The sequence below is a fragment of the Sinohyriopsis cumingii genome, unplaced genomic scaffold (genome assembly GCF_028554795.1).
Source record: "Sinohyriopsis cumingii isolate HCF-2022 unplaced genomic scaffold, ASM2855479v2 utg000622l, whole genome shotgun sequence".
Taxonomy (NCBI): domain Eukaryota; kingdom Metazoa; phylum Mollusca; class Bivalvia; order Unionida; family Unionidae; genus Sinohyriopsis; species Sinohyriopsis cumingii.
In genome coordinates this window covers 2,821,791-2,847,509 of record NW_028315918.1, presented here as the reverse complement: position 1 = coordinate 2,847,509, position 25,719 = coordinate 2,821,791, and the positions used below count along the sequence as shown (strand labels likewise).

The 25,719-nt window shown below is 33.3% G+C and overlaps 1 protein-coding gene across 1 annotated transcript; it reads left to right on the top strand.

Annotated features, from left to right (window-relative positions):
* Positions 1-1,902: 1,902 nt before the first annotated feature.
* Positions 1,903-24,011, top strand: LOC149773682 (uncharacterized). Its single transcript, XM_089946254.1, has 9 exons — positions 1,903-1,987; positions 3,554-4,749; positions 5,102-5,325; positions 5,447-5,555; positions 6,197-6,421; positions 6,912-7,108; positions 21,469-22,384; positions 22,777-23,157; positions 23,557-24,011. Exons 2-9 carry the CDS (start codon positions 3,585-3,587, stop codon positions 24,009-24,011), a joined length of 3,672 nt encoding a protein of 1,223 aa, XP_089802380.1. The 5' UTR covers positions 1,903-1,987; positions 3,554-3,584.
* The last annotated feature ends 1,708 nt before the right edge of the window (positions 24,012-25,719 follow it).

The following is a 25,719-nucleotide window of genomic DNA, read 5'->3' as shown; positions in this document are numbered from 1 at the left end:
CAACAATGAATATTTTTTTATTTAATGATACGATTAAGTAAAATTCTTTCTTATTTTAGCCAACGCCAATGAATAGAATGTAAATAAATCAAATTTTACTTATAAATTACAAATATGCTTTTCCTCTAAAACTATAGTATCATTTACCAACTGAATTGTAATACGCGATAAAACAAATTCAAGAGCCATTTACTTTAATGTTCATAGTTTGAAAAAATAACCCTCCTATATACAGTAAAAATTCTGAAACAGTCAGCAGTTTCCATTTATTTTAAGATATTAGTAAATTTAGAATATCGTTGAGCAATACTGACGTGTTCACGTACAGTGATTCAGGGGAAATAATTCATGCAAACCAATTCCGGTTCATGAAGGGCATGCCAGGGAAAGTACAAATTTCAAGAATGGCATAAACAGGTCGAGTTCAAATTTTAGCTCGAATTTTAACTTGCGCAGTCAAATTTAGAAATACAGTTATATAAAAAAAAATTAAAATCTTGAACTTATGAATAACAATAACATCTGATAAATTTCTTTCACAGCTTATTGTATGGTGTTATAGCGGTCAGCTTTGCTGATAGTTTCATTTAAATCCAGGCAACATCGTTTTAGAGTAATGTAATATATTATTAACGGGAGATTTAGAGTACAATATGAAAGGTTCCTCCCCCATACACACACCCATCGTTTCTTGTTCTAATATGAAACGTTAACACTCCTTATGACTTGCTTTATTTCCCATTCAGAATTCCTGTATAAAATTGACACTAATTTTCTTTTTCTCTCCGTCGTTTATAAAATATCCTTTTGTGAGAGATAAATTCGTATTATTTTGTTTCATGTTGGATCTTGAAAATACTACTTATTTACTGATGTAAAAATTAGCAACGACCATTTTGTCTGCTGCTGCCATTAACAATGGCAGCACCGCCAACAATAATAGCTACTTTCGCTATTACTAATACCACTACATAAAACAGCTGTCACAGCATATATTCTTATTACTGTTAGCAAAACTCTTTCTGCGACTAGTTTTACTATAAGTCTTCAGTAAAATGCAAGCATTAAACAATTAATTGCGACAATTTATGGCATAGGAAATATCCATGTATCTCTAAATATGCACGCATTTAACCCGGGCCTTTTCTCAACAATCAGGTAACATATATACGGCAATGAATGGGGCATAAGCACGGGAGCAACTAAGATAACTTTGGTCGCATCACGTTTACTTTCTTTCTTTTTATGTGTGCAAATAAGACTGATGGCCTCGTCTTTTATGTTATCAACCGTCTTCTCCTTTTTATGGAATAGGAACATTTGAACATCAAACTTTATGAAGGAGAGAAAGAAACACAAGTACGTGGAAAGAAAGTAATTATAGTATTAAAACAAACTATAAAACTCCAACAAACAGTGGCGCGAGAGGTGTAATTATATCCGCGAATGGAAACTTACACCCTGATGATTGGTTGGCGTTATGAGCGTTATATATCACGAGATATGTAAATAAGCTGATTGTGTGCTCTCATTACGCATATAGGTAACTATGTATTGACTGTGTAGGCGGAATATTTATTTAACAATATCTACACTACTAATCAATATACAATCGCACAGGTCACGTAACTGTTACTAATGTGGGTCAATAAATGATATGAATCACATGATAAATCAATCAAACACCACACAAATACACGCATAAAGCCCAATTAGCGCATACAGTTAAGCCTCTCAACACCGAAACCTCAGTAAACTGAAATCCCATGGAAACCGAAACAGTATCCTGCCCACACATTTCCCTTTACTCAGTAAATTTAATTTGTATATCCAAAAAATCCCCTTAAAACTAAAGTATTTATTCGGTCCTGAGAGATTTCTGTCTCGAGAAGCAATACCTGTCACCGTCAGTAATGAGATGTTATATTGACAACTTTAAGAGTCACTAAAAGATTTTTCCTGTAAAAGTAGTCGCATTCCTTTCCACGTAAGTATTTATTCCTAGTCAGATAGTCCTGCACTCTCAGACTCACCGAAAAATAGAATGCTTTCCTTACTCATTTGAAATGTTCTTCTTTTCCCAATAAGAAAGAAAGAAAGAAAGAAAGAAAGAAAGAAAGAAAGAAAGAAAGAAAGAAAAGTAAATATTGTAAATAGCAAAGGAAGGTTAAGAACATGATATAATTTTATAAAACTGGGACAGGTCATATATATATATATATATATATATATATATCCTAATTTAATTTACTCAAGTGTGGTGTGGTGTGGTGTATTATCTGAATACCAGTATTTGTACAACAAATTTTGAAAAATCTTCCCAATTACTGAAACCAAACATATATGTATACTGTGAAAACTTCATTAAGGTTGAATGAACAATATTGAAGCTATGAAGAACTGAATTTGTGTTTAAATTTTCTCCGTTTGCCTCAGTGATTCTAACAGACTTATCTCTGGGCATTCGATCCTGTAAAGAATGATATCAGGCAGTGGTATGCATGGTTGGAGGTCCATTTGTTTGTCTTATGTAATAAATGATTGACAGGTGACCCTCGTCTGATGATCCAATTGATTGATATTATTATCATTTACTTTATAAATATTTAATTATTTTATTTAAATGCACTGATACTGTTTTTAGTTGTTGGCATGGGCCGATGTGAGGAGACTGTATTTGCTTGTTGCTATACAACAATTGGTCATCAAAATTTAATTTTAGCACAAGGGTCAACATATAAATACTAAAAGGTTTTGTGCCGATGATCAACAGGTGGGATATAGTTACATTTAATAAACACTGTTAATTAGCACGTTAGAAGAGGCTTTAATTTGACTTGGATACTTTAATCAATTAAGCTCTCTCTCTCTATTGTAATATAATTGTTTTACTTTTAATGCTAAAAACACTACTTTTATTTAATCCCGTTATATGACGAATACGCCATTGTATGTAAAATAATATGGATACAAAGTTTCTAGAGTTGTCAGTCTAACGCATTCTTTTTCGATTATTTATATCTTCAGGCATGTTGTAACGTGATGTGAAATATTTATTTTGTCTTTCTCTCTTTCTCTAAACTAGTAAGGCAAAGCTGTGAATACTAACGAAAACTACAAAGCCATTAGTTTTTATATCAAATTAACTCTCTTTTCAATGCGTGTTCAGTCTGGCGCTGCAAGAGTGCGTACATTGAAGAAAAGAAAGTTGTCTTAAATGAGCCCAATCAGGGCAGAAAATACAGCTAAATACTGGAAAACTAAATTTAAAAAGTCCTTTCTTATTCGAAAAATTGTGAAGATAAAATAATGAGTAAAATATTTCATTGGGAAAGAAGAAATATGATATACATTTGCATTAGTTAATTAAGTATACAACCAATAAAAAATAACATCCTTCCTTCAGTTTTAATATCAAACAGTTTGAAAGCTCACAAAATATTGAAAGGTAAAATATATTGCAAGATACAAAGTCTTCGAGGATAATTATCAATTTAAATTTTTTGAACTCAAATGAAATGATTAGTGCGCATGTCATTATTTTATTTTTTAGCTTTGTCCAACATTTGTAGAAGTAAAAACACATGATGGCGAGCAAAAGAAAGATGGGAAATACTTTGAAGGAAAGTCCCTCAGCAAAGTATAACTATTTTAGCGTACTTAGAAAAGAAGATAAAACCTACCATACATGTTTGTTTGTAACTGTCCTGTGGATGATGATGATTATTTGTGAAATAAAAAGGTCGATTAGATCAGTTTTGACAGAACTGGAAAATGCAATTTTCAATGAGCGCTTGAAAAACAGAATGTGCCTAGTGCAATACATAGTTTTGTCGCCAAAGGTATCTTTTGTCAACACAAAAACGGTACAAAATAGTGACGCTAGTGACGGTAGTCTTGGTGTATGGAAATGGACTATTAGTACATTAGAAAGACAAACTGCTGTCAAAAGCTACTTAAAAAAGAAAGAGAATCAACTCATAGAAGTATATGAATACTTTCGGCCTAAACCAACATGGATATTTGCATATCCTTCTTCAATAAAAACCTACGTTGAAGATGTCATTAGAATACCACATGTCTCGCAAGTAGATCTTATGAGACATGAGTGGGCACGTTACCAGACTTACCAGTCATTTCCAAAGACATGTCAAGTTCCAGCAATCAGACTATCTAGGGCCGGGTTCTACTACACGGGCAATCAGGACGAAACTACTTGCTTCTCGTGCGAGTTCAAATACAAAAACTGGAAACCAGGGGATTCGCCACGGGAAATCCATCAGCAGAGGTCACCTGACTGCGCCTTTCTGAAAGGAGTCGACGTCAGAAATGTAGCGATTGAAAGGGATGAGGAAGACACAGAAAGGATTGAAAGGGATGAGGAAGACACAGAAAGACACCAACAAAACGATGGCGAAAGTGTGCATGTAGAGAACGGTACCAGTGGAGGTGCAAATGAATCCTTTCCTCCAGCACATTATCAGTATGCATCTCGAAGGAACCTTACGGAGAGAACGAGGAGAAACTCGAGAGAAGGACAGATAAATGAATTCCACGAGGGAATATCGCTCAACAATGCAAATTCAAAAGGATCTAGCGAAAGGCGAGGACCACCAGATATTAGCAAAGATCGTGCAAAACATCCGTACTATGCAACATTGTCCAACAGACTGGCATCCTTCACTGGTTGGCTGGGTTTAACAACTCATCAGCCACGTGACATGGCGTCTGCAGGGTTTTATTATGTGGGTGAGTTTGAATTAGCTGGTAATGACTGATATATAAGGTTTCTTAGTACAATAATGTATATTGTCACAGAGGATACACAAATTTAATGGAACCCGCTATCAGACATACATGTTGTCTGAACTAACCCAACAAATATTATCTTAAATCAAACCTTGTATCTGAGGAGAGTGGGTACTTAATTTTATAATAAGTATTATTTTCATATCTTAGGTGTACACCTGACATCAAAAAAGTATATTGGTTGGACGCGAAGCACTCACCTTTATAGTAAATAGAACTGTCAGAAAGTACTATCCTCCTAAAAGAGATCACACAATAAACTAATTATTTAAATCCCTTTTTTATTTTGTAGGGACAGGAGACTGTGTACGATGTTTCTTTTGTGGAGGCGGGTTGCGAAGCTGGCAAAATGGAGATGACCCCTATGATGAACATGCGCGATGGTATCCTGATTGTGATTATATCCGGATTTATCGAGGTGATGAATACGTACCGCAACACTCAAGAGACACCAGTAGTTCACCAGAAACTAGCGGCGCCCAATCAGTTCGAATTGCTCCAGATTCTTCAAAAAAGGTAAGTGACCTCTGATACAGGTGCCATTGTCCCGTATTTGATGACAGTGTCAAATCATTCTGGCAAAGGTAGCCTCATATAACCTTTACCTGAATAGATTTCAAACTTTCATCTATTTTAGGACTTGGAGCAAAATCCATTGAAGACAAGCGCAGCTCAGAGCATTCTATCGATGGGATACACTTCTCAGACCGTAACACAGGCAATAGAGACGTTGAGAATATATCAAAGTAAGGTTGAAACCCACAAACAAGATCAGATGTTCACACAAAAAGACACGCATACACGGAAAACTTTACAACATTAAATGTATGGACCCTTATGTCATAAAATATTCGCTTACGGTCGCAAATTACTAGAAGGGAACCTGTCAATACCCTCCTTCAAGTGTATACAATATTGCAGCATCTTGACCTATTCATTCACATAATGGGTCTTACAGGAAGTTACTTTATATCGACTTCGACAACATAGATAATATTTTTGTTTTTGTTCGTAAAGTGTCAATGATAAATTACTGAGAGAAAAAATATTACCCCCACACACACACACTGTATCGAAAGCGCCATCCATCAACGTGAACATTTTAACTATTCCCATCAGCGCTCTAGCTAAATTGTGTTCAGAATGATATTTGTCCCTGGTACATATCGTGGGCGTTACGGTTGTTCGGTGAATTATCAGTAACATTGATCCAATGAAAACAATCCAAAATTCAGTTAATTGAGCTATTTGAAAAACTCTGCCACGATCAGTTTCAAAGTAAAGGCGGTAATCACGTACATAATCAGCAAATAACATCATTTATTTTTACAAATATTAAAATAACTTTTCAACAATATTTACATTTGTTTGCTTATCTTTATGCCAGAAAGATCAGACTTCACAGCAGAGCAGCTACTGGAATTAATTCTTGAAAAAGAGGAAAATCAAAGTAGCGATGCAAACCCATCGGTTAACCAAAGAGTCGGTGATTCCTGTCAAAGACACAATGATGTGTCATCATCAAAAGACCATAATTCTGCCAGTAACAACGAACAGCCATCCAACGAAGGATTAGAAAGACAAAATTCATCTGATATAATAGAAAGTAACAGTAAGTTTTTTCTTCTTGGAATCATTGTCAGATGACAGCAGTTAAAACGGGTTAGCGGTGATTCAAACTGTAACTTAAATCTGGCATTTATTATAGTACTGGCGTAATAATACGCAAATCGTATGCCACAGTGAGACATAATTGAGTAATGTAACAAATATATTGTGCAGTTCAGAGTATTATAAATTGCGTCATGAGTGTCCTTGATTAATTGGGTTTGAAACTTAATTACCCATCACTTTCTGCAAACATATTGTTCAATTCGTTTGATTAAAATATTATATTATATATAATGTTCACTCATGTAGAATTCATTGCTTACAATCCATGGTTTTCATATAATTATCTCTTGTCAAACCACGTCTTCTTCACGATCATTACAATGAACAAGCAACGTGAAGTATCGTTTTCGTTCATACGTTATAGTTCTTACGATATCTCCTTTCACAGTTGCTTGAAATAAGTTATAGTACTTGTGACATATTTTCAGATGACTTCGAGTCCATATTAGAAGCAAATCGTGAATTAAAGGAGCTGATGACCTGCAAGATTTGTATGGATGCCGAGGCATGTATAGTGTTCCTCCCATGCAGTCACATGATGACATGCCCCCAGTGCGCCCCGGCTTTCCGCAAATGCCCTGTCTGTAGGGCGTTAGTTCGTGGGACCGTACGAGCATTTAAGTCATAGACGATGTAAATGAATGGGAATGAACAGAAGAAAAACATTCAATTGAAATGAAATATATATATATATATATATATATATATATATATATATATATATATATATATATATATATATATATATATATATATATATATATACCACTAAACGGATCGTAATTTAAAATAGTTATACGTGAAGGTCCAAGTTCGTTAATTCCTACTTTCAACTGAGACCCCAATGTCATTCGATGCATAAAATTGCAATAAAGTGATGTAATTTATCTGCCGGAAGTATGCATTGTTGCGTCTTTATTGGATGTAAGTACGCTAAGTTAAATCGAAATACTCATTATGAAAGACATTGTCAAAATATAATGCATTCATTTAAAAAGAAAATTTACAATACAGCCTGAGACTTTATCTTTTTCAGCAAATCAATAATTGGCCACATTTCATATCATTTCGTGGCAGGCATCTGAACAACAAAGGTATTAGCCATAATGACTGATGTATTAAGCTGAGGCTCTTTTTCTACAACGTAGTTCTATTGCAGCGCACGATCGATGCTCGAGGCCACATTACAGCCAAGGGAGTTCATGTGTGAGCCCTCCATGGGGCAAAAAGAGGGGGAGCTGAAAGGAAAGACGGTTTCGTAGGCTTCAAAAGGAATCAAACGAAAATTATTATCAAATGTTAAACCTTCGCTTGTTCAAGAAAGCTTTAAATGTACTTATTATAACTTCTTTGCGTGCAAACCTTATCTACCTGCAAAAGATTGGCTCTGAATAACATCGTCACTTCAGTTTAGACCGTATATAGTGGTAGAGACTTAATGCCATCATTATTTCAGTTTAGACCGTATAGAGTGGTGGAGACTTAATGACATGATTATTTCAATTCAGACCGTATAGAGTGGTAGAGACTTAATGACATGATTATTTCAGTGTTGACCGTTTAGAGAGGTAGAGACTTAATGCCATGATTATTTCAGTTTAGACCGTATTGAGTGGTAGATACTTAATGACATGATTATTTCAGTTGTGACCGTATAGAGTGGTAGATATTTAATGACCTGATTATTTCAGTTTAGACCGTATAGACTGGTAGATACTTAATGACATGATTATTTCAGTTTAGACCGTACAGAGTGGTAGATATTGAATGACATGATTATTTCAGTTTATACCCTACAGAGTGGTGAGACTTGATGACATGATAATTTCAGTTTAGACCGTATAGGTTGGTGGAGACCTAATGACATGATTATTTAAGTTTAGACCGTACAGAGTGGTGAGACTTAATGACATGATTATTTCAGTTTAGACTGTATAGAGTGGCGGAGACTTAATGTCATAATTATTTCAGTTTAGACCGTACAGAGTGGTGAGACTTAATGACATGATTATTTCAGTTTAGACCGTATAGAGTGGTAGAGACTTAATGACATAATTATTTCAGTTTTTACCCTATAGAGTGGTACAGACTTAATGACATAATTATTTTAGTTGTGACCGTATAGAGTGGTACAGACTTAATGACATAATTATTTCAGTTGTGACCGTATAGAGTGGTACAGACTTTTATGACCGTATAGAGTGGTACAGACTTAATGACATAATTATTTTAGTTGTGACCGTATAGAGTGGTACAGACTTAATGACATAATTATTTCAGTTGTGACCGTATAGAGTGGTACAGACTTTTATGACCGTATAGGGTGGTGAAGACTTAATGACATGATTATTTCAGTTGTGACCGTATAGAGTGGTAGAGACTTAATGACATAATTATTTCAGTTGTGACCGTATAGAGTGGTAGAGACTTAATGACATAATTATTTCAGTTTAGACCGTATAGAGTGGTACAGACTTAATGACATAATTATTTTAGTTGTGACCGTATAGAGTGGTACAGACTTAATGACATAATTATTTCAGTTTAGACCGTATAGAGTGGTACAGACTTAATGACATAATTATTTTAGTTGTGACCGTATAGAGTGGTACAGACTTAATGACATAATTATTTCAGTTTAGACCGTATAGAGTGGTACAGACTTAATGACATAATTATTTTAGTTGTGACCGTATAGAGTGGTACAGACTTAATGACATAATTATTTCAGTTGTGACCGTATAGAGTGGTACAGACTTTTATGACCGTATAGAGTGGTACAGACTTAATGACATAATTATTTTAGTTGTGACCGTATAGAGTGGTACAGACTTAATGACATAATTATTTTAGTTGTGACCGTATAGAGTGGTACAGACTTAATGACATAATTATTTCAGTTTTGACCGTATAGGGTGGTACAGACTTAATGACATAATTATTTTAGTTGTGACCGTATAGAGTGGTACAGACTTAATGACATAATTATTTTAGTTGTGACCGTATAGAGTGGTACAGACTTAATGACATAATTATTTCAGTTGTGACCGTATAGAGTGGTACAGACTTTTATGACCGTATAGAGTGGTACAGACTTAATGACATAATTATTTTAGTTGTGACCGTATAGAGTGGTACAGACTTAATGACATAATTATTTCAGTTGTGACCGTATAGAGTGGTACAGACTTTTATGACCGTATAGGGTGGTGAAGACTTAATGACATGATTATTTCAGTTGTGACCGTATAGAGTGGTAGAGACTTAATGACATAATTATTTCAGTTGTGACCGTATAGAGTGGTAGAGACTTAATGACATAATTATTTCAGTTTAGACCGTATAGAGTGGTACAGACTTAATGACATAATTATTTTAGTTGTGACCGTATAGAGTGGTACAGACTTAATGACATAATTATTTCAGTTTAGACCGTATAGAGTGGTAGAGACTTAATGACATAATTATTTTAGTTGTGACCGTATAGAGTGGTACAGACTTAATGACATAATTATTTCAGTTTAGACCGTATAGAGTGGTACAGACTTAATGACATAATTATTTTAGTTGTGACCGTATAGAGTGGTACAGACTTAATGACATAATTATTTCAGTTGTGACCGTATAGAGTGGTACAGACTTTTATGACCGTATAGAGTGGTACAGACTTAATGACATAATTATTTTAGTTGTGACCGTATAGAGTGGTACAGACTTAATGACATAATTATTTTAGTTGTGACCGTATAGAGTGGTACAGACTTAATGACATAATTATTTCAGTTTTGACCGTATAGGGTGGTACAGACTTAATGACATAATTATTTTAGTTGTGACCGTATAGAGTGGTACAGACTTAATGACATAATTATTTCAGTTGTGACCGTATAGAGTGGTACAGACTTTTATGACCGTATAGAGTGGTACAGACTTAATGACATAATTATTTTAGTTGTGACCGTATAGAGTGGTACAGACTTAATGACATAATTATTTCAGTTGTGACCGTATAGAGTGGTACAGACTTTTATGACCGTATAGGGTGGTGAAGACTTAATGACATAATTATTTCAGTTGTGACCGTATAGAGTGGTAGAGACTTAAACTGAAAGTAAAGACTTAATACTCTTATATTGTAGAATAAACATCTAAAGTATAAATATAATATTGACTGTCAAGATACATGATATTATGTCTAGCAAGTAGCATTATTAAATCCATTTTTAGAACGGGATCTCTATTATCTAGATCTAACCAAATAAACGTATTTAGTGCTACTAAATATATCAGCTGCCTGTATATAAATTTTGTATATTAGTCTCGTGATAATGACGCATACTTTGTTATAGTCATATTGAAAAGAACTATGGAATTTCATACATAAATATAATATATTATATGTTCATAAATGCATTGAAATAGTAGTTGAGAAACGCTATCTGTAATTAATGTATAACAAACTCGTCAACCACCCCCCCCAACAACTATAACAACGTAGCGACAACATATAAAACACTCTCAGCAAAACAATTAGTAATCCGTTTGCTGTTGTACATAACAATGGCACAATAGCAAAACAAAAGACAACTTTGACAATAATCAAGTGTTAATGAGTACATTTACCCTAGTACCGTAGAATTTGTGTTATTGCCGGATTGAAATTTTACTCTGATAGCAACTCAAATAATATATTCTTGTTACTATTTACTTTGATTATTTGCAATGCATCTCTAAAAATATCATTTCTTGATCTCATCCTCCGATTCTTAGCAACAACCGATCGTTGGTTATTTGTGAGAAACTATTATAGTACGTTAGCTTATATGTGGTGCTTCGATTCTCATTCATTTGAGATATTTAAGACAAGAGATTTCTTTCGTGGGTGGATTTCCTTCCTAAAATGATATATTTCCTCCTACACACGAAACATAATTTGGAAGTTTACACTGATATCTCGGTATTTAACCTCTTCATTAATTTTATTTTTCATGGGGTGAATTGCCTTTATTTACAACTTTTCACTTACCAAAAGTTGGAGTTTCTTTGTATTATGTTAAATGTTTTTGAAGAAATGTACATATGCAGTATTCTTTGAAAGGCATTTCAGTACGTGGCATAGTTTGTATTCCACAGAAAAATATTACATTCGATTATTGTTATAAAAGCATTTCAGTACGTGGCATAGTTTGTATTCCACAGAAAAATATTACATTCGATTATTGTTATAAAAGCATTTCAGCACGTGGCATAGTTTGTATTCCACAGAAAAATATTACATTCGATTATTGTTATAAAAGCGTATTTCCACGTTATGTAAATGAAGTATATCTCTAAAATATGATTCGGATATGAAAACTATTTTATATGAAGAAGAAACACAGGACAAATTTTGTGATGCACCCACTACCACTGTTTAGACATGACCATTTATATGTCTGTTGAGCGAAAGATGAGATGATGCCGTAACTGATAATATACTAAAAAAAATTAAAAGTGTGATTTTTATCGTTCTGTCGTTCTACTGACAAGCCAAAGTAAAATTCAAGGTAAATAAGAATCCATCGGACAATAAAATTGTCGATATCCGAGTGTGAGTGACAAAACTGAAATGAGAGTAATTTATGACTGCTAGAGGTATAGGTAAAATTCAAATAAGTAACATGGAAGTATATTGTAAAACAATTAATCTATCAACCGATTTGTCTGCTTAGCAGTGTATAGCAGTTTATATGTTGTTATGTATATATATAATGTGTGATTGACCTTGATTAGTAACTGAAGACAGAAGCCTACCTTACTACTCACATTTGTTTGGTTATTGTTGTTGTAAACAGCATATTAAATAGCTAATACTAGTTTATGATTTTATTTTATGTATTAAGATAAGTATTAATTAGAGATAGCATTGCTTACTGATGTTGTGTTCATGGTCTATTTTTCTTTTAGAAATTTAGAATGCTCAAGAAGCAAGTTGTTTATGAATTTGATGGGGGAATGGCATTCATCCTGGTTCTGTTATTGTTTTTTAAAGCTTTTTATATAGAGTCGCTTGCTTCAGAATTGCACATTGTATACTTTAACATCAGTCTATTAAAAAAATGCTTTTATTTATTGTTTTCAGTCAGCAACAAAACTAATAAACGAAAGAAGAAAAAAAGATTAAAACCCCAAGCATAACAAGTTGCAAAGTGGCATGAATTTTGATAAAATAAATAGAAAGAAAATATTTTTAATAGTGGGTTCATGCTAATTCCTTGCAATATTTTTTCATCACAATAATGAATAATTACTCAAAAATTGGTCTGAATTTTTCTGTACTGTCATTAAATATTGAAATGATTTCTAGCATATGGAGATAAAAAGGAGAAAAATGAACTGTCATGGTTGGGCAATAAAGAATTACAAATAATTTCAAATAAACTCCGTATTAAGACGTGAAGAATTTTCATTGCCAAAAAAATAGAAATATTGCTCAATTTCTTCTTAACATTCATTTGGAATTAAAGTTTTCAAGATATCACAGTTTACAGTAAAAATTTTAATAAAACTTAATAAACAAAATGTCAAATGTCAAACATAGAACTCTCCCTGTTTCCAAACTTCGCTCACTAATAATACTTTATTTTCATGTAAAATGAATTCCAAGAAATAACATTCAATTAACGTCCGGAATACTTAAACGTTGCATAAATCAGTTGATCATAAACTGACTCTAAACTGATTCTAAAGTGACCCTTGTTATCCATATTATCTCGAATTGGTCAAGATAGTCCTGAAATGCGCTTAATATGTTGGAAGAAATAGCAATTAAGCCTTTTTAAATGCTAAGTTATTACTTGCTGCCTTAAACGTCATTTGCAATGAATGAATATTGATTATATCAACTCTCCAATGCGATGAAGGGTGTCTGAAGGGAAAATGAACAGAATAAATGAAGGCTAGGAATTATATATTTGTTATTTGAATAAATTTACCATTAAACTGTCGTAGATAGGCCAGGGCAAAGTTAGAACATATACTTAAGAGCACTACCCTTTCACGCAAAGTCAGGTAATTGCGAGAATTATTCAAACATTCACAGGCAGGCAGTATAGACACTGACTGGTTTTGTTTTAAGTATTTATAATTCATTATTAAAGTTGAAATTGGAAGAGAATAGGTTAAATGAATCCACCTACTAAGAACCACGTTATAGCATTATTATAACACTTAGGTAGCTTAGACTTTGTTCTCAAATCTTACTATAAAGGTTCGATTAGTGTTATGTATATCTATTATTTCTGTAAATTTTATTCGTGACTGTAAATTGTAGTGATCATCTTAAGGTGAAATTTCGTACTTTCATAGGTTCTATTTTAAGATATTAAGAACGTAAAATTGCATAGGATTTATAAATAGGTGCTTACGTATGTGTTTATAGTTATTAAATATAAAATAATTGGTAAAGATGTTGACAAGTTTGTGGCTCTTTCCCATTGAATGCTTTTAGGGCAGGTGGGCTCTCAGAAGAATTATTACCCTTTGGATGGGCTAGGTCACATGAATAGTTATTTTGAAATAATAGATTGAGTAGTAAGAACTGTCACGTAGGTTTATTGCGACATATAGTTGTAATACACTCTTGATGGTGTATATAAAGAGAGAACTGAATAATCAGATTCATTCCTATCTTTGATTCTTGTTTCCTATGGTGGAATCAGTCTACAAATGTGTTTAATTGGTGTGTTTAGATAATCTGAGAGAAGACATTTGTTATCATTATTCATTGGAATTACACAGTGCTCATTGTATTAGAACATTATTCCGGAACTATTGTGAATTATTGAAAGAAGACGAGTTCTGGACAATGCCACTGTTATACGTACATTGGAGGATCTGCAATGTATTCAAAACATTCGATTCTTTTGGACTTGAATAGAACCTTTTAGGATTATTTTAGATTCACTTCATGATACTGCCACTTCCTCTCACATTTTCATTCATAACCTTGATAATTAAATTATTTGTTAAGTTTTACTAAACTTGTTGATTGCACTACTTTCTGTTACTTGGTTCATGACCATAGAATCGTAACATAAGGTTTTCGTTTATGTCTATGCCATCATTGGTATTTTTGACTATAGTAAACATTTTATTATATCTTTAATTAGTTCTCTTTAAACGTTTTGGGTTGCTAAAAGGTCAAAATTCTTACATTGGTTTTTTAAAGATGTCAATCAGTTTCTTAATAGAACAGGTCCAACTTTCACACAACGTCGCCGTGTTGAGTAAACAGTGGAACATTTGTATGCATGATATTTGTAAACTAAAATATGGGCAATCGTATTACACCTTGATTTTGAAACAAGCTGCTTAATTTGAGACTTCTCTTTCAGACAATGACCTTTGACTTAACTTTATAAAACTGAACTGACGAACAACATTTTGAGTTGAGTATGTATCCAATCTAATAGGTTTAGCAAAAAGACCCGATCGTACTGCGATCTGCAGCAGGTTTTGAAGCATAGACCTAATACAATTTTAATTAGTCAATAAAGAGATGTCGCTGAATTTTGTGGCGGAAGTTCGAAGCGGCATCGAACAAGGGGCTTATTCTTGACAAAACACAGAAACCAAGTAACAACATCAATATAACCAAAATCAGTGATCTCGATAGAAAATCATAATGGTATACCCGTCTTTACAATTTCATTCCAAAGAGAGCTGACTATCTTCTTGGGAGTCAAGCCATACTTGTGAGATTTGAAACAAAACTTCTCACACCGAGTTAGAGAGGCAAGATTCATCTGATGACGCTGCAGTTGGAAAAGTTTTTATTTTTCATATCTCATACTGGCAGTCATTAGCTAATTCGAATTACTCCATGGATAATAAAGTATACTTTAATGGAATCTTCATGCCTTGTTTGCCTTATGAAGATGTTATTTGCAATCAAAGTATCACACAACAATTAAATCTGGATTCTATTAAAAAGTTTACACGGCCTTCGGCACGTATTCTATCTGCAGAATACTTGTTCGTAGAATTTTAAGTTTACAAGTCGTAAGGGGTTCTTTTACCAAATAAAAATCACAGGGCTAATGTGCAAGTATTTTTTTTAAAATTATATCCATTTAAATCTTATAAGAAACATTATTGCCGTAACATCTGTGAAGTAATATTGAAATAGACTATATTTTCATGTGTTTCAAATATTTCAAATAGACTGTGTAGTCATGTACCGTATGCGCTCGTTGAATGGTTCCCGGTCGAAATGCAGTTTTAGTTAGCCGTGAGAATAAAGTGATTGAAGCATCTCACTTGCTTTAAAATCTCATTTGAGATACAACAAGAACTGAACCAACAAATATTACAATCTGCGCAGAGGGAAAATTATTACCAGGAATTTGTTTTAATGATGTTAATATCACCTACTGTTTCTTGGATACAACTTTTGTTTATTTTCTCTTAACAACGCTTTGAAACAAAACCTCATGCATGTATTCAGTTTTTGCTATCTACTGACAATTCAGTAGAGCTATTTTCATTGATTATATAAGTTTTCTGAAATGAAGTAATAACTTCGTTTTCATCAGATTCCAAATTTGATATACCGAGTCAAATTTAACGTTGATTAAGTGAAACTTGGGTGTATACCTAAATTTTCCTCCACCTCTCGTCACGCGTGCAAAAACATGTTAGGATATAAGGATCACGATGTACACAGCTCAAATTTCCCATTAATTTCTTGCGAAGATACTAGAATAAGTTTTTGTTTAGTTTTTATCTGATTAGGAGCTTACAATTATTTATAAATATTTGGGATATATATGTAGGCCGACAAGAATGACATGTCCGTTTATCCTTTCAGTGATTTATTCACAACAGACTGAAAACTAAAGGTTACACTAACAGAAAAATAATGTTACTAGAAAATTTTGTAACTTTGATTTTTTATATTTTGTGCGTGCTAATAACATTGTTCGTGGTTAAAGAGATGGATTTACGTTTCATATTCACTTAAATTATGATAATCTGTCTGTGCGTTGATTTAGTCCAACCATGTTTCTAGTGCCAAAATTCACCCAATATATTGTGTGTCGGCTAAATAAAAGGTCAGTTAACATATTCAAACTAAGCCAAACTTTGGTTCACATCATGATCTTTAAAAACGTATACCGTCCAATACGCACAATGTGGTTAGGTCTAATCATATTTGTACCATGTGGTTAGGTGTAATCATATTTGTACCATGTGGTTAGGTCTAATCATATTTGTACCATGTGGTTAGGTCTAATCATATTTGTACCATGGTTTACTTTTCCTGCTAGACAATGGAACATTTGGTATCAACATTTTTACCACATGACTCACTTCACTACGCTATGTATAAAACGTAAATTCCCTAGACAGGAATGAATGGTTTCATACAATCATTCACTGATCACGTGACTGATGACTAGTTCTCACATACCCTTCCATAAGACAAACGTAAAACTTTGGTTCTCTAACATTTGTAACAATCAGCTACTTTTGCCATAGTTTCTAAGTCAATGGAATACCAAACCACCATCAGTAGGATATTACTATAAGACAGTGACATTCGTCAGTAATTTTAGTAGTACTAATTTTAGTACCCTTACTCGTACCTCGTGGACAGGGTACTAACATGAGCATATACGTGTTAATGGAGCAAGCCGGGTATGATTCACACCCGGCGCTCTTTTAGCCTAATAATAACACTTTAAACATATTCCTTGCATATAATCCAATAAATTGAGTAGTCCTCTTATTTAATACCGGAAGTGTCGAAAATCATTGTAGAAATAGTTGTATAATCTCGTTTACCTTTTTTAGCCGATAGTTTCGTTTAGATCGTCCGTCATATTATTTCAAATAATGATTACTTCCGTTCTCAGCCTCGTTTGTTTGTGTGCCATATAAGGACATTGACGCCTTATATGGAAATGTAAACAAATCGTAGGAAAAACCACAACAAATCAAGTTGAGGCTACGACATCGTAGCTATAATTGTAGATGTTCAGAAACTTATGGAAATCTACAGCTTAGGTGTCCCAATAACTTTTGTTCAACAAACGAGCGTTATCAAGTAGACTATTGATTATCGACGTCAGATGTTGTCTCCTGTCCTGTCGATAGATCTGTGTGTGTGTATGTGTGTGCAACTATCGTGTCATCCATTATAGCAGCATTGACAAAAACCTTACAGTTTGGAAAGAAAAATGAATTAGCGTGAGGAAAACTCTGGTTGTTTATATATATATATATATATATATATATATATATATATATATATATATATATATATATATATATATATATATATATAATACATGAGAATATAATGAAATGACATTTTGTCTACCAATACCCTTCTCGTCGCCCCACCCTATAATACCTATGGTATTCCACTCTAACTAAAACTTACATGATGCAAATTACGACGAGTAATACGATGTATTTGCCTAATACTAAATGTCTATTTGAATATTTTACATGATTTCGTGGGTATATTTAAATTGTTTTTTTTTAAAATATATTTATTGTTTTGGAATATTCGACTTAACAAGAGCAATCACCATTCTTCGTTGCCATGGGCATTGCTGTCAACCTTTGTAGTTTGTTTAGAACATAGTTGTTTGAACAAGGAAAAGACGTTCTTCAAGAAATTTAAGTACGTTTCGGGAAGTGTATTTCTCCAAAACGTGCCAGGCAAACCGTGTTAATAAAGAATCATCGTGCATGCGACTTAATTGAAACAAAACGTTATTTTAAGATGGCGGTAGCTTATAGTACATCTTTCCCGACTTATTTTGTGTTTCAAGGGTCGAAAATAAGTTTTGAAAAGTTTCTAAATTTAAATATTATTTTATAAGCCATAGTTGAGTCATCACAAAAAGTATCTTAACCTCTCTCTCTCTCTCTCTCTCTCTCTCTCTCTCAGCTTTCTACAAATGTTCCAAAGTTTTGCTCTCTCATTCCATCCTGTCATGCGTGATCAGCGCAAAGTAGATTGAAATAAAATCCGCAATAAATAGGTCAAAAAGAAAACACTTTAAGAAGAAATCCAGTACAATAAATGTGATAGGTTTCCGATACAAGAAACTGCTGATGGGGTTTGGTCATGTAAGGAATCCAATAATGTGGGTGTCGGTTACAAGACTCAACTACAGTGGGTCGAAAATCATTCCAAAATTTCGTGTTGATTACATTTAACGATTAATCAAAAGGTACAAGATCCCATTGATATATGGCTACATCAATAAGCCAAAAATAAATATGAAAAAAATGACGCTAAAATAAATATGACAAATAATGACGCTAAAATAAATATAACAAAGAATGACGCTAAAATAAATATGACAAATAATGACGCTAAAATAAATGACAAATAATGACGCTAAAATAAATATAACAAATAATGACGCTAATAATAAATGACAAATAATGACGCTAAAATAAATATGACAAATAATGACGCTAAAATAAATATGACAAATAATGACGCTAAAACAAATATGACAAAAATAATGACGCTAAAATAAATATAACAAATAATGACGCTAATAATAAATATGACAAATAATGACGCTAAAATAAATATGACAAATAATGACGCTAAAATAAATATGACAAATAATGACGCTAAAATAAATATGAAAATAATCACATGTATGCATGCTAAGATGATCTAACTTTGAAAAAATTCGATCACTCATATTGTATACCTAAATCAATTATTTTCATACTTGTTTTAATTTATTTCATGCTTGCGCTCGTCCTGCATGTCTGATTGGCTATTTCTACTCAATTCTAGTTACTTTAAAACAAAGGAAGAGGTAGATATCAGATAAGTTCATGCACATATGTAAAATTGGCACACAATAACTTGACAACGTCGGGAACGATGTCTCCATGTGCACTGTTAAATGTATTTTGACATGCAAATTAGTTTTACATATTTGTTGTACAATGCATTATGCCCGTTGTGGAAACTAGCATCATTAAAGAATATATCAAGCTTATAGTAAATTATAGTACATGATAAATAGTCGTGCTCAGGAAAGTCGAGAGGAAAGAGTCCTAGAAATTAAACTTCCGAAAATTATCGTACGTATGTACATAAAACGTTTACCAAGTAACCAGGCAATGTTATTACGGAAGATTAATTAGGCATATTAGGAAATCGGAATATATTTATGTGTGTATGAGAGAGAGAGAGAGAGAGAGAGAGAGAGAGATGGTTGAATGCGTGTATCACCGTTCTTTTCATCGTTCGTAATTCAAATAAGTAAGGCGAAAGATAAAGTTAACATAGAAAATGACACATTCAAAATCTTCATGCTATAAATGGAGTTCTCTCAGTCAGAACACTCGGATTCGAAATATTTTATAAATATATCACATGAGAAGAATACTCATTGAATAATAATAATAATAATAATAATAATAATAATAATGATGATGATGAAAATAATAATAATAATAATAATAATAATAACGACAATAATAATGATAATAATAATAACACCAACAAAAACAACAACAATGATAACAACAACAATAACAATAATAAAAACAACAACAATAATACTAATAATAATAATAATAATAATGAAAGAAGTAACAGTACGTAAACATGGTATATGTACACATTTTTGCGCACTTGGCAAATATCTATCTATCTACCTCTCTCTCTCTCTCTCTACCTTCCTACCTATCTATCTATCTATCTATCTATCTATCTATCTCGTTGTTTTATCACGCTCTCTTGGCTGAGTATCTGTTAACCAATGACTGTAAATAATTTTGCACCTATTGTGGAAAATGTGTTTGTCATATCTAAAACGGACTATAGAAAATAGTTTAATGTCACAATTGTGAGGAATAATGATTGATTAATTGTTGACATTTACGAATACTTCAAACACAAATCTCTTTGTTTTAAGCAGCAACATATTCTAATATGAGAGACCTGATCTTTTAGCTGAGCCTACTGACTCGAAACATATGGTAAAACACCGTATGCGGTTGTGGCGGAATAGGAATAAAATACTGATAGAGAAACAAATCAATGATCGGGATTTTCCGGCAGATAACGAATAGTTCCGAAACTTCCTTCTAAATATAGCCAGTCAATCTCCCCATTTGTACCTATTTATTTACAACGATTCGATAATATAGGACATACACATTTGTGGAACAGCTGAAGTAAGCTATCATCAAAGCGTTTCAATGGTCAAGAATATGAGAAGTCAACATATCTGAGTGTTTGTGACGAAAGAGGTCAATAAACAACACTCAGCCGCAATAGTCCATATCTGCCCGTGAAACAGCACATGGACCACTAAATCAGCTTGTTTTTCTACAGGTCGTTCAGATAAAAAAAATTATGTCATTTACAACTTAAGTGCCTTTTATGTACTATATACTTATATTGGTTACTGAAATTATTAACTAATTCTTGCTTAGGGAAAATGTGAGTCTTGGACATGTTTTTTATATATCCAAAAATGTTTTATTTCCTTAACATTTTGCATTGGTCTCATAAACTGCAGCCTTGCGGGTCTGATTAAATTTATTTTGAAGAAAACCCGTTGGTGGGGGGTGGAGATAGATGGGTTGGTGGGTGCTGAAGCGCACCAATACGATGTGAATAGTGTGCTGCAAAACATTCAAAAGGATCTGTTCACAATAGGTCAAATAGTTCATATATGTGCCCATTCGTGGATTGCACTAGACAGTATCCCGATACCCTTCCAGTTGTTTATGAAATAATTTTAGTTTAGTGTAATTTGTTGTCATTACTTTTAACACACTGATTTATATTTTGTCCATACATTTGCTGCTATTTTTCTCTCTTAAAGATTCCTTTACTGCCGCATATTGTTGCGACTCTTGTTATTGATATTATTATTATTATTATTATTATTATTATTATTATAGGTAAGTTTGCAAAATAATACCATTTCCGAGGACACATAGGGAAGGTACCGTATGGCAAGAGCAGAAGGATATACAGAGTCTATGCCCAGTGTAAAACCCACGTCTTTGCAATGCCATGTTGAAGACGTTCTGTCATTGGAAATTGAAGACAAAGTCAAGCTCATGAACAATGAGTGGGCCAGATATATAAGCTTTGGAGCATTCCCGCGAACGTCCCCTGTCCACCCAATTAGGTTATCGAAATCCGGGTTTTATTATACAGGCCAGGGTGATGAAACTGTCTGTTTCTCTTGTGGATTAAGGAACAAGAATTGGAAAGTGGGAGAGTCCCCATCTGAGATTCACTCTAGATTCTCTCCGAATTGTAAATTTGCAAATGGAACTGGAGACGGTAATATTCCAATATTAAATAAAAACACTTATCTTAATGGTTCCTGCATAGATACATGTCAAAACTCTGATCCAAATATAATACAGTCCTCTGCTAGCGAGAGTAGTAGAATGAATCAAAAGCAATTCGGACCATCACGTACAAAGAAGAACCACCAATTACTGATAGCATGCCATGCTGATGCGCAGCCATTGTCTGTAAATGCAAAAGACAGACCGGAGGAAGCAACGAACAACACCAAAGGGCTTGCAGAAAGACAGAACACGAGAAGTAAAAATCTAAATAAAATCAAGAATGTTGTTAGCAGAGATTTAGGATTCTCTACAATTACAAATAAAACTCTGACAGCTGATCCTGGAAATATTGAACTGCAATTATCCAAACTTGAACCTGCTAAGCAAAAGATTATAAACCAAAATAGCGATAATCTTGGAACAGATCTTGAAAATCCAAAGCATCCACACTACTCTATCCTGTCATCCCGCCTGGAATCTTTCAGAGGATGGCCATTACTGTCAACACCGAAACCATCTGATTTGGCAGCTGCTGGTTTATACTATGTTGGTAAGCCATATTTCCTGTGTTTTCTATGCCTCTTTGGAGTTCTAATCGCATTATATGTGGATGTAGATGTCCCTTCTTACATTAATACTAATAGGTTTGATTTTACGTAAAATTACACTATCATGCATTGGATAGAGCGCAATCTGATTTATAAAGGGTTTCATGAATTTCGATGAAAGATAATTTTATTTGAAAATATAGATACATTGATTTACTTGAAAAAGCCAAATATATTAATAATATATTAAATTGCATTTTTTTTCCGGTAATGACGTAAGATGTACGTCATACGTCACATATACTAGACAAAGTATAATAATTACTTTCTTGATCGTATTGGCTGTTATTATTAATCTAAGACCAACTTACTCATACAGAATCTTCCTTTTAAGGTGTTGGAGATTGTGTTCGATGTTTCTTCTGTGGGGGTGGATTGAGAAGCTGGGAGGAGGGAGATGACCCTTGGGAAGAGCATGCACGGTGGTACCCAGACTGTAGTTTTCTTAAAATGTACAAAGGAGAGGTCTTTGTTCTGAGTCAGCTGGTGGGAGTAAATCTGAGATCTGAAGAGACGTTGAAAAGTGAACGGCATGACAACGGTACATTGGAAATGAGATCTGGAGATGAAATATGCAATAAGTCATTTAAATCTAAAGTCGAAGAGGTCGCCATTGGAAATCCCATGAATTCGCCTGCAGTGCAAAGCGTATTATTCATGGGTTACAGTCTTGGGATGGTCAAACAAGCCATGCAGATACTTGAATCCAGAGAAGGTAACTTCATTACTCACCTTGATGTCTAAAAATATCGAAAGACAACGGGGTCATTGAACTGCTATGAAAAACACATGCCCTTATTTTAGAGCTATGTAAAGAAATGTATAACCTAATACATTAATAGGCATCCTTGATTTTGAAGAACTATAGTATAACCAAACTTGAAACGCTTTCGCCAAAATTCCATTTTGTACAATAGTTTAATCAGAGTAACAAACGAATTATTTCTACGAGCCAGTCCAAACAAAAGCTAATAGACGGTCTGACAACACAATTATTTTAAGAATCGGAATTATCGAGTTTGATGCAGTTGTGGATATATCGTTCCGAATGAAAATTATATATACTCATCTTTCTAACAACTTTAAATAAGATAATTATTTTGTTCAATTTAAGGGCATTCCACAATTTCGGCGAATGATTTGCTGGAGATTATATTTCAAACAGAAGAATCAGAACCAACAAAACAACAGGGAAAAGAACGATATCCTACCGATGATATGAAATTAACTTTTGAAGAAATGAACGGAAAAGAGGACAACATGAATGCAAGCACGGAACAGAATAACAATCATTTTCCACCTCATGAAAACGCTTCTTCTAAAATTGAAGAAAAGAATAATGATTCCTCAAAAGACAATATATCTTCTAAAGAAATGGAATTTCTGTTGGAGCAAAACCAGGAGCTCAAGGACCAGATGAATTGCAAAATTTGCATGGAACGAGAGGCATGTATTGTGTTCCTACCGTGTGGTCACATGATGACCTGTCCCCAATGTGCCCCGGTCCTCAGAAAATGCCCTATATGTAGACAGTTGATAAAGGGAACTGTAAGGGCGTACGCTTCGTAAATAGTGAAATTCTTAGCACGTACATTTGTGGTGGCGCTCTACAGTTTCATATTTTGCATAGGGTTAGGATTGTAAAGGAAAAGAATTTCCCCAGCTTTCCTCACTGGTTATACTGGCTATTTAAAAAAGACCTTGAACGTCTTGGGTATAATTCAAAGAACCTTTAATTCTCTTTATTTTGATATATGATTGATGGGTGTAATATAGGTTATAGAGTATACAACTTGGCCTTACTCCAGATGTGCAACTTTCAAAAAAGTGCTAGCTCCACTTGGTCATATTTACTTCCTGTATTTCAGAGATAAATTGTACAAAAAAGAGCGTATAACTTTTTTTTTACATCTTATATATTTGGTAATTCATTCATTGCACTTTCAGAAGCTGGTATTGTCTAGTCTGGCAAAATTCATTTTCCCTATTTTAATAGCTGCTATGGATAGTGTACTAAGACTAATTCAGGCTGATTTTTTTAGCACAAGGGAGCATTCATTTTAGTTAGCAGTGTGTTTAAATCATGTACAATTTCCAAAAGTATAATATCCAAAGAAATATCATCAACATTACATTAATGTAGCATACAGGTATGCCACCATTCTCTCCACTGTGCATGTTTTAAATGTAAACAACTTCACCTTACATACGTCACTCTCTCAAAAGTACATAATAATTGGTGAGCGCCCCCTGTACCTTGTAGTTGAGGTAAGAACAGTATGTTTTTACACATATATTTGGCTGGGATTTATAAAACTGACTATATCGAAAGGCTTTAGCTGACAAAGTACATGTTGAAGTCAAAGAAGTATAAATTATCAAACTTTTCTTTGCTGGGAGAAATATCCGTTCTTATATGAAGAAATGAAAAATCATGTCATCAGACCTTCACCTTTTTTAAACTAGTATATAAATTTAGGTGCTGTTGTCTTTTTCTGTTTCGTTTTCTTCCCCTCTTAGTATACAAGTGCCAATTAATAGCTGTGAATGCAATAATTTACATTAGTTTTATGATCTGCAGTATAGAATCATTAATCATCTATTGACATACTTATTTCGCTTTTGAGAAAACGTATATTTTATTTTATTATTAATATTTGTATTAATAATGCTATAATAAACTCGTCACTTATTCTTTACATGGATCTTTACTGTTTCTTTATGACAACCGTTACGTGCAATATAAAATTTTATTGTGATAATTATTATTTGTATTATTTTCGTCTGTAAAGTTATAAAGTTGTGTAATTACTGTTGTGATATATTTCATTATAATTATATAAACGATCTTCATATAATTTCAGACTTGCAGCATAATTCTCATTCACTCTAAATTTGTTTAAATTTTGTATTAAATTTCACAAAAACGCTTAGTAACATGTTTAAAGTTAACATTATTCTATTTTGCATAAATTATGCTGCAATCATAAGCGTATGTATCCCTTTCAGACTGTGATCGCATTTATTTGAAATTAATATATTCTTCGATACTTGTTGTTTTTAATATTTTTGCAATAAACTTTACTACTGCATCCTACAGTTTTTTCTCCATCAGAAAGTAGTACTTTTATATCTAACTTGGTTTTCCTCACGAACTGACAATATAATTATATTTAAAAAATATAAATGCCAAATATATAAGCACCAGCCTCTATTCAAATTATTGAATTATCACCTACTCGAAAACAGGTTTTATTTAGAAATTTAAGAGTGACTT

Excerpts from the sequence above, each read along its gene's own strand:
- LOC149773682 (XM_089946254.1), top strand. The coding sequence starts at position 3,585 with ATGATGGCGAGCAAAAGAAAGATGGGAAATACTTTGAAGGAAAGTCCC. Across the intron at positions 6,422-6,911 it reads TGATATAATAGAAAGTAACA|ATGACTTCGAGTCCATATTA; the intron begins GTAAGTTTTTTC and ends ACATATTTTCAG. Across the intron at positions 23,158-23,556 it reads GATACTTGAATCCAGAGAAG|GGCATTCCACAATTTCGGCG; the intron begins GTAACTTCATTA and ends GTTCAATTTAAG.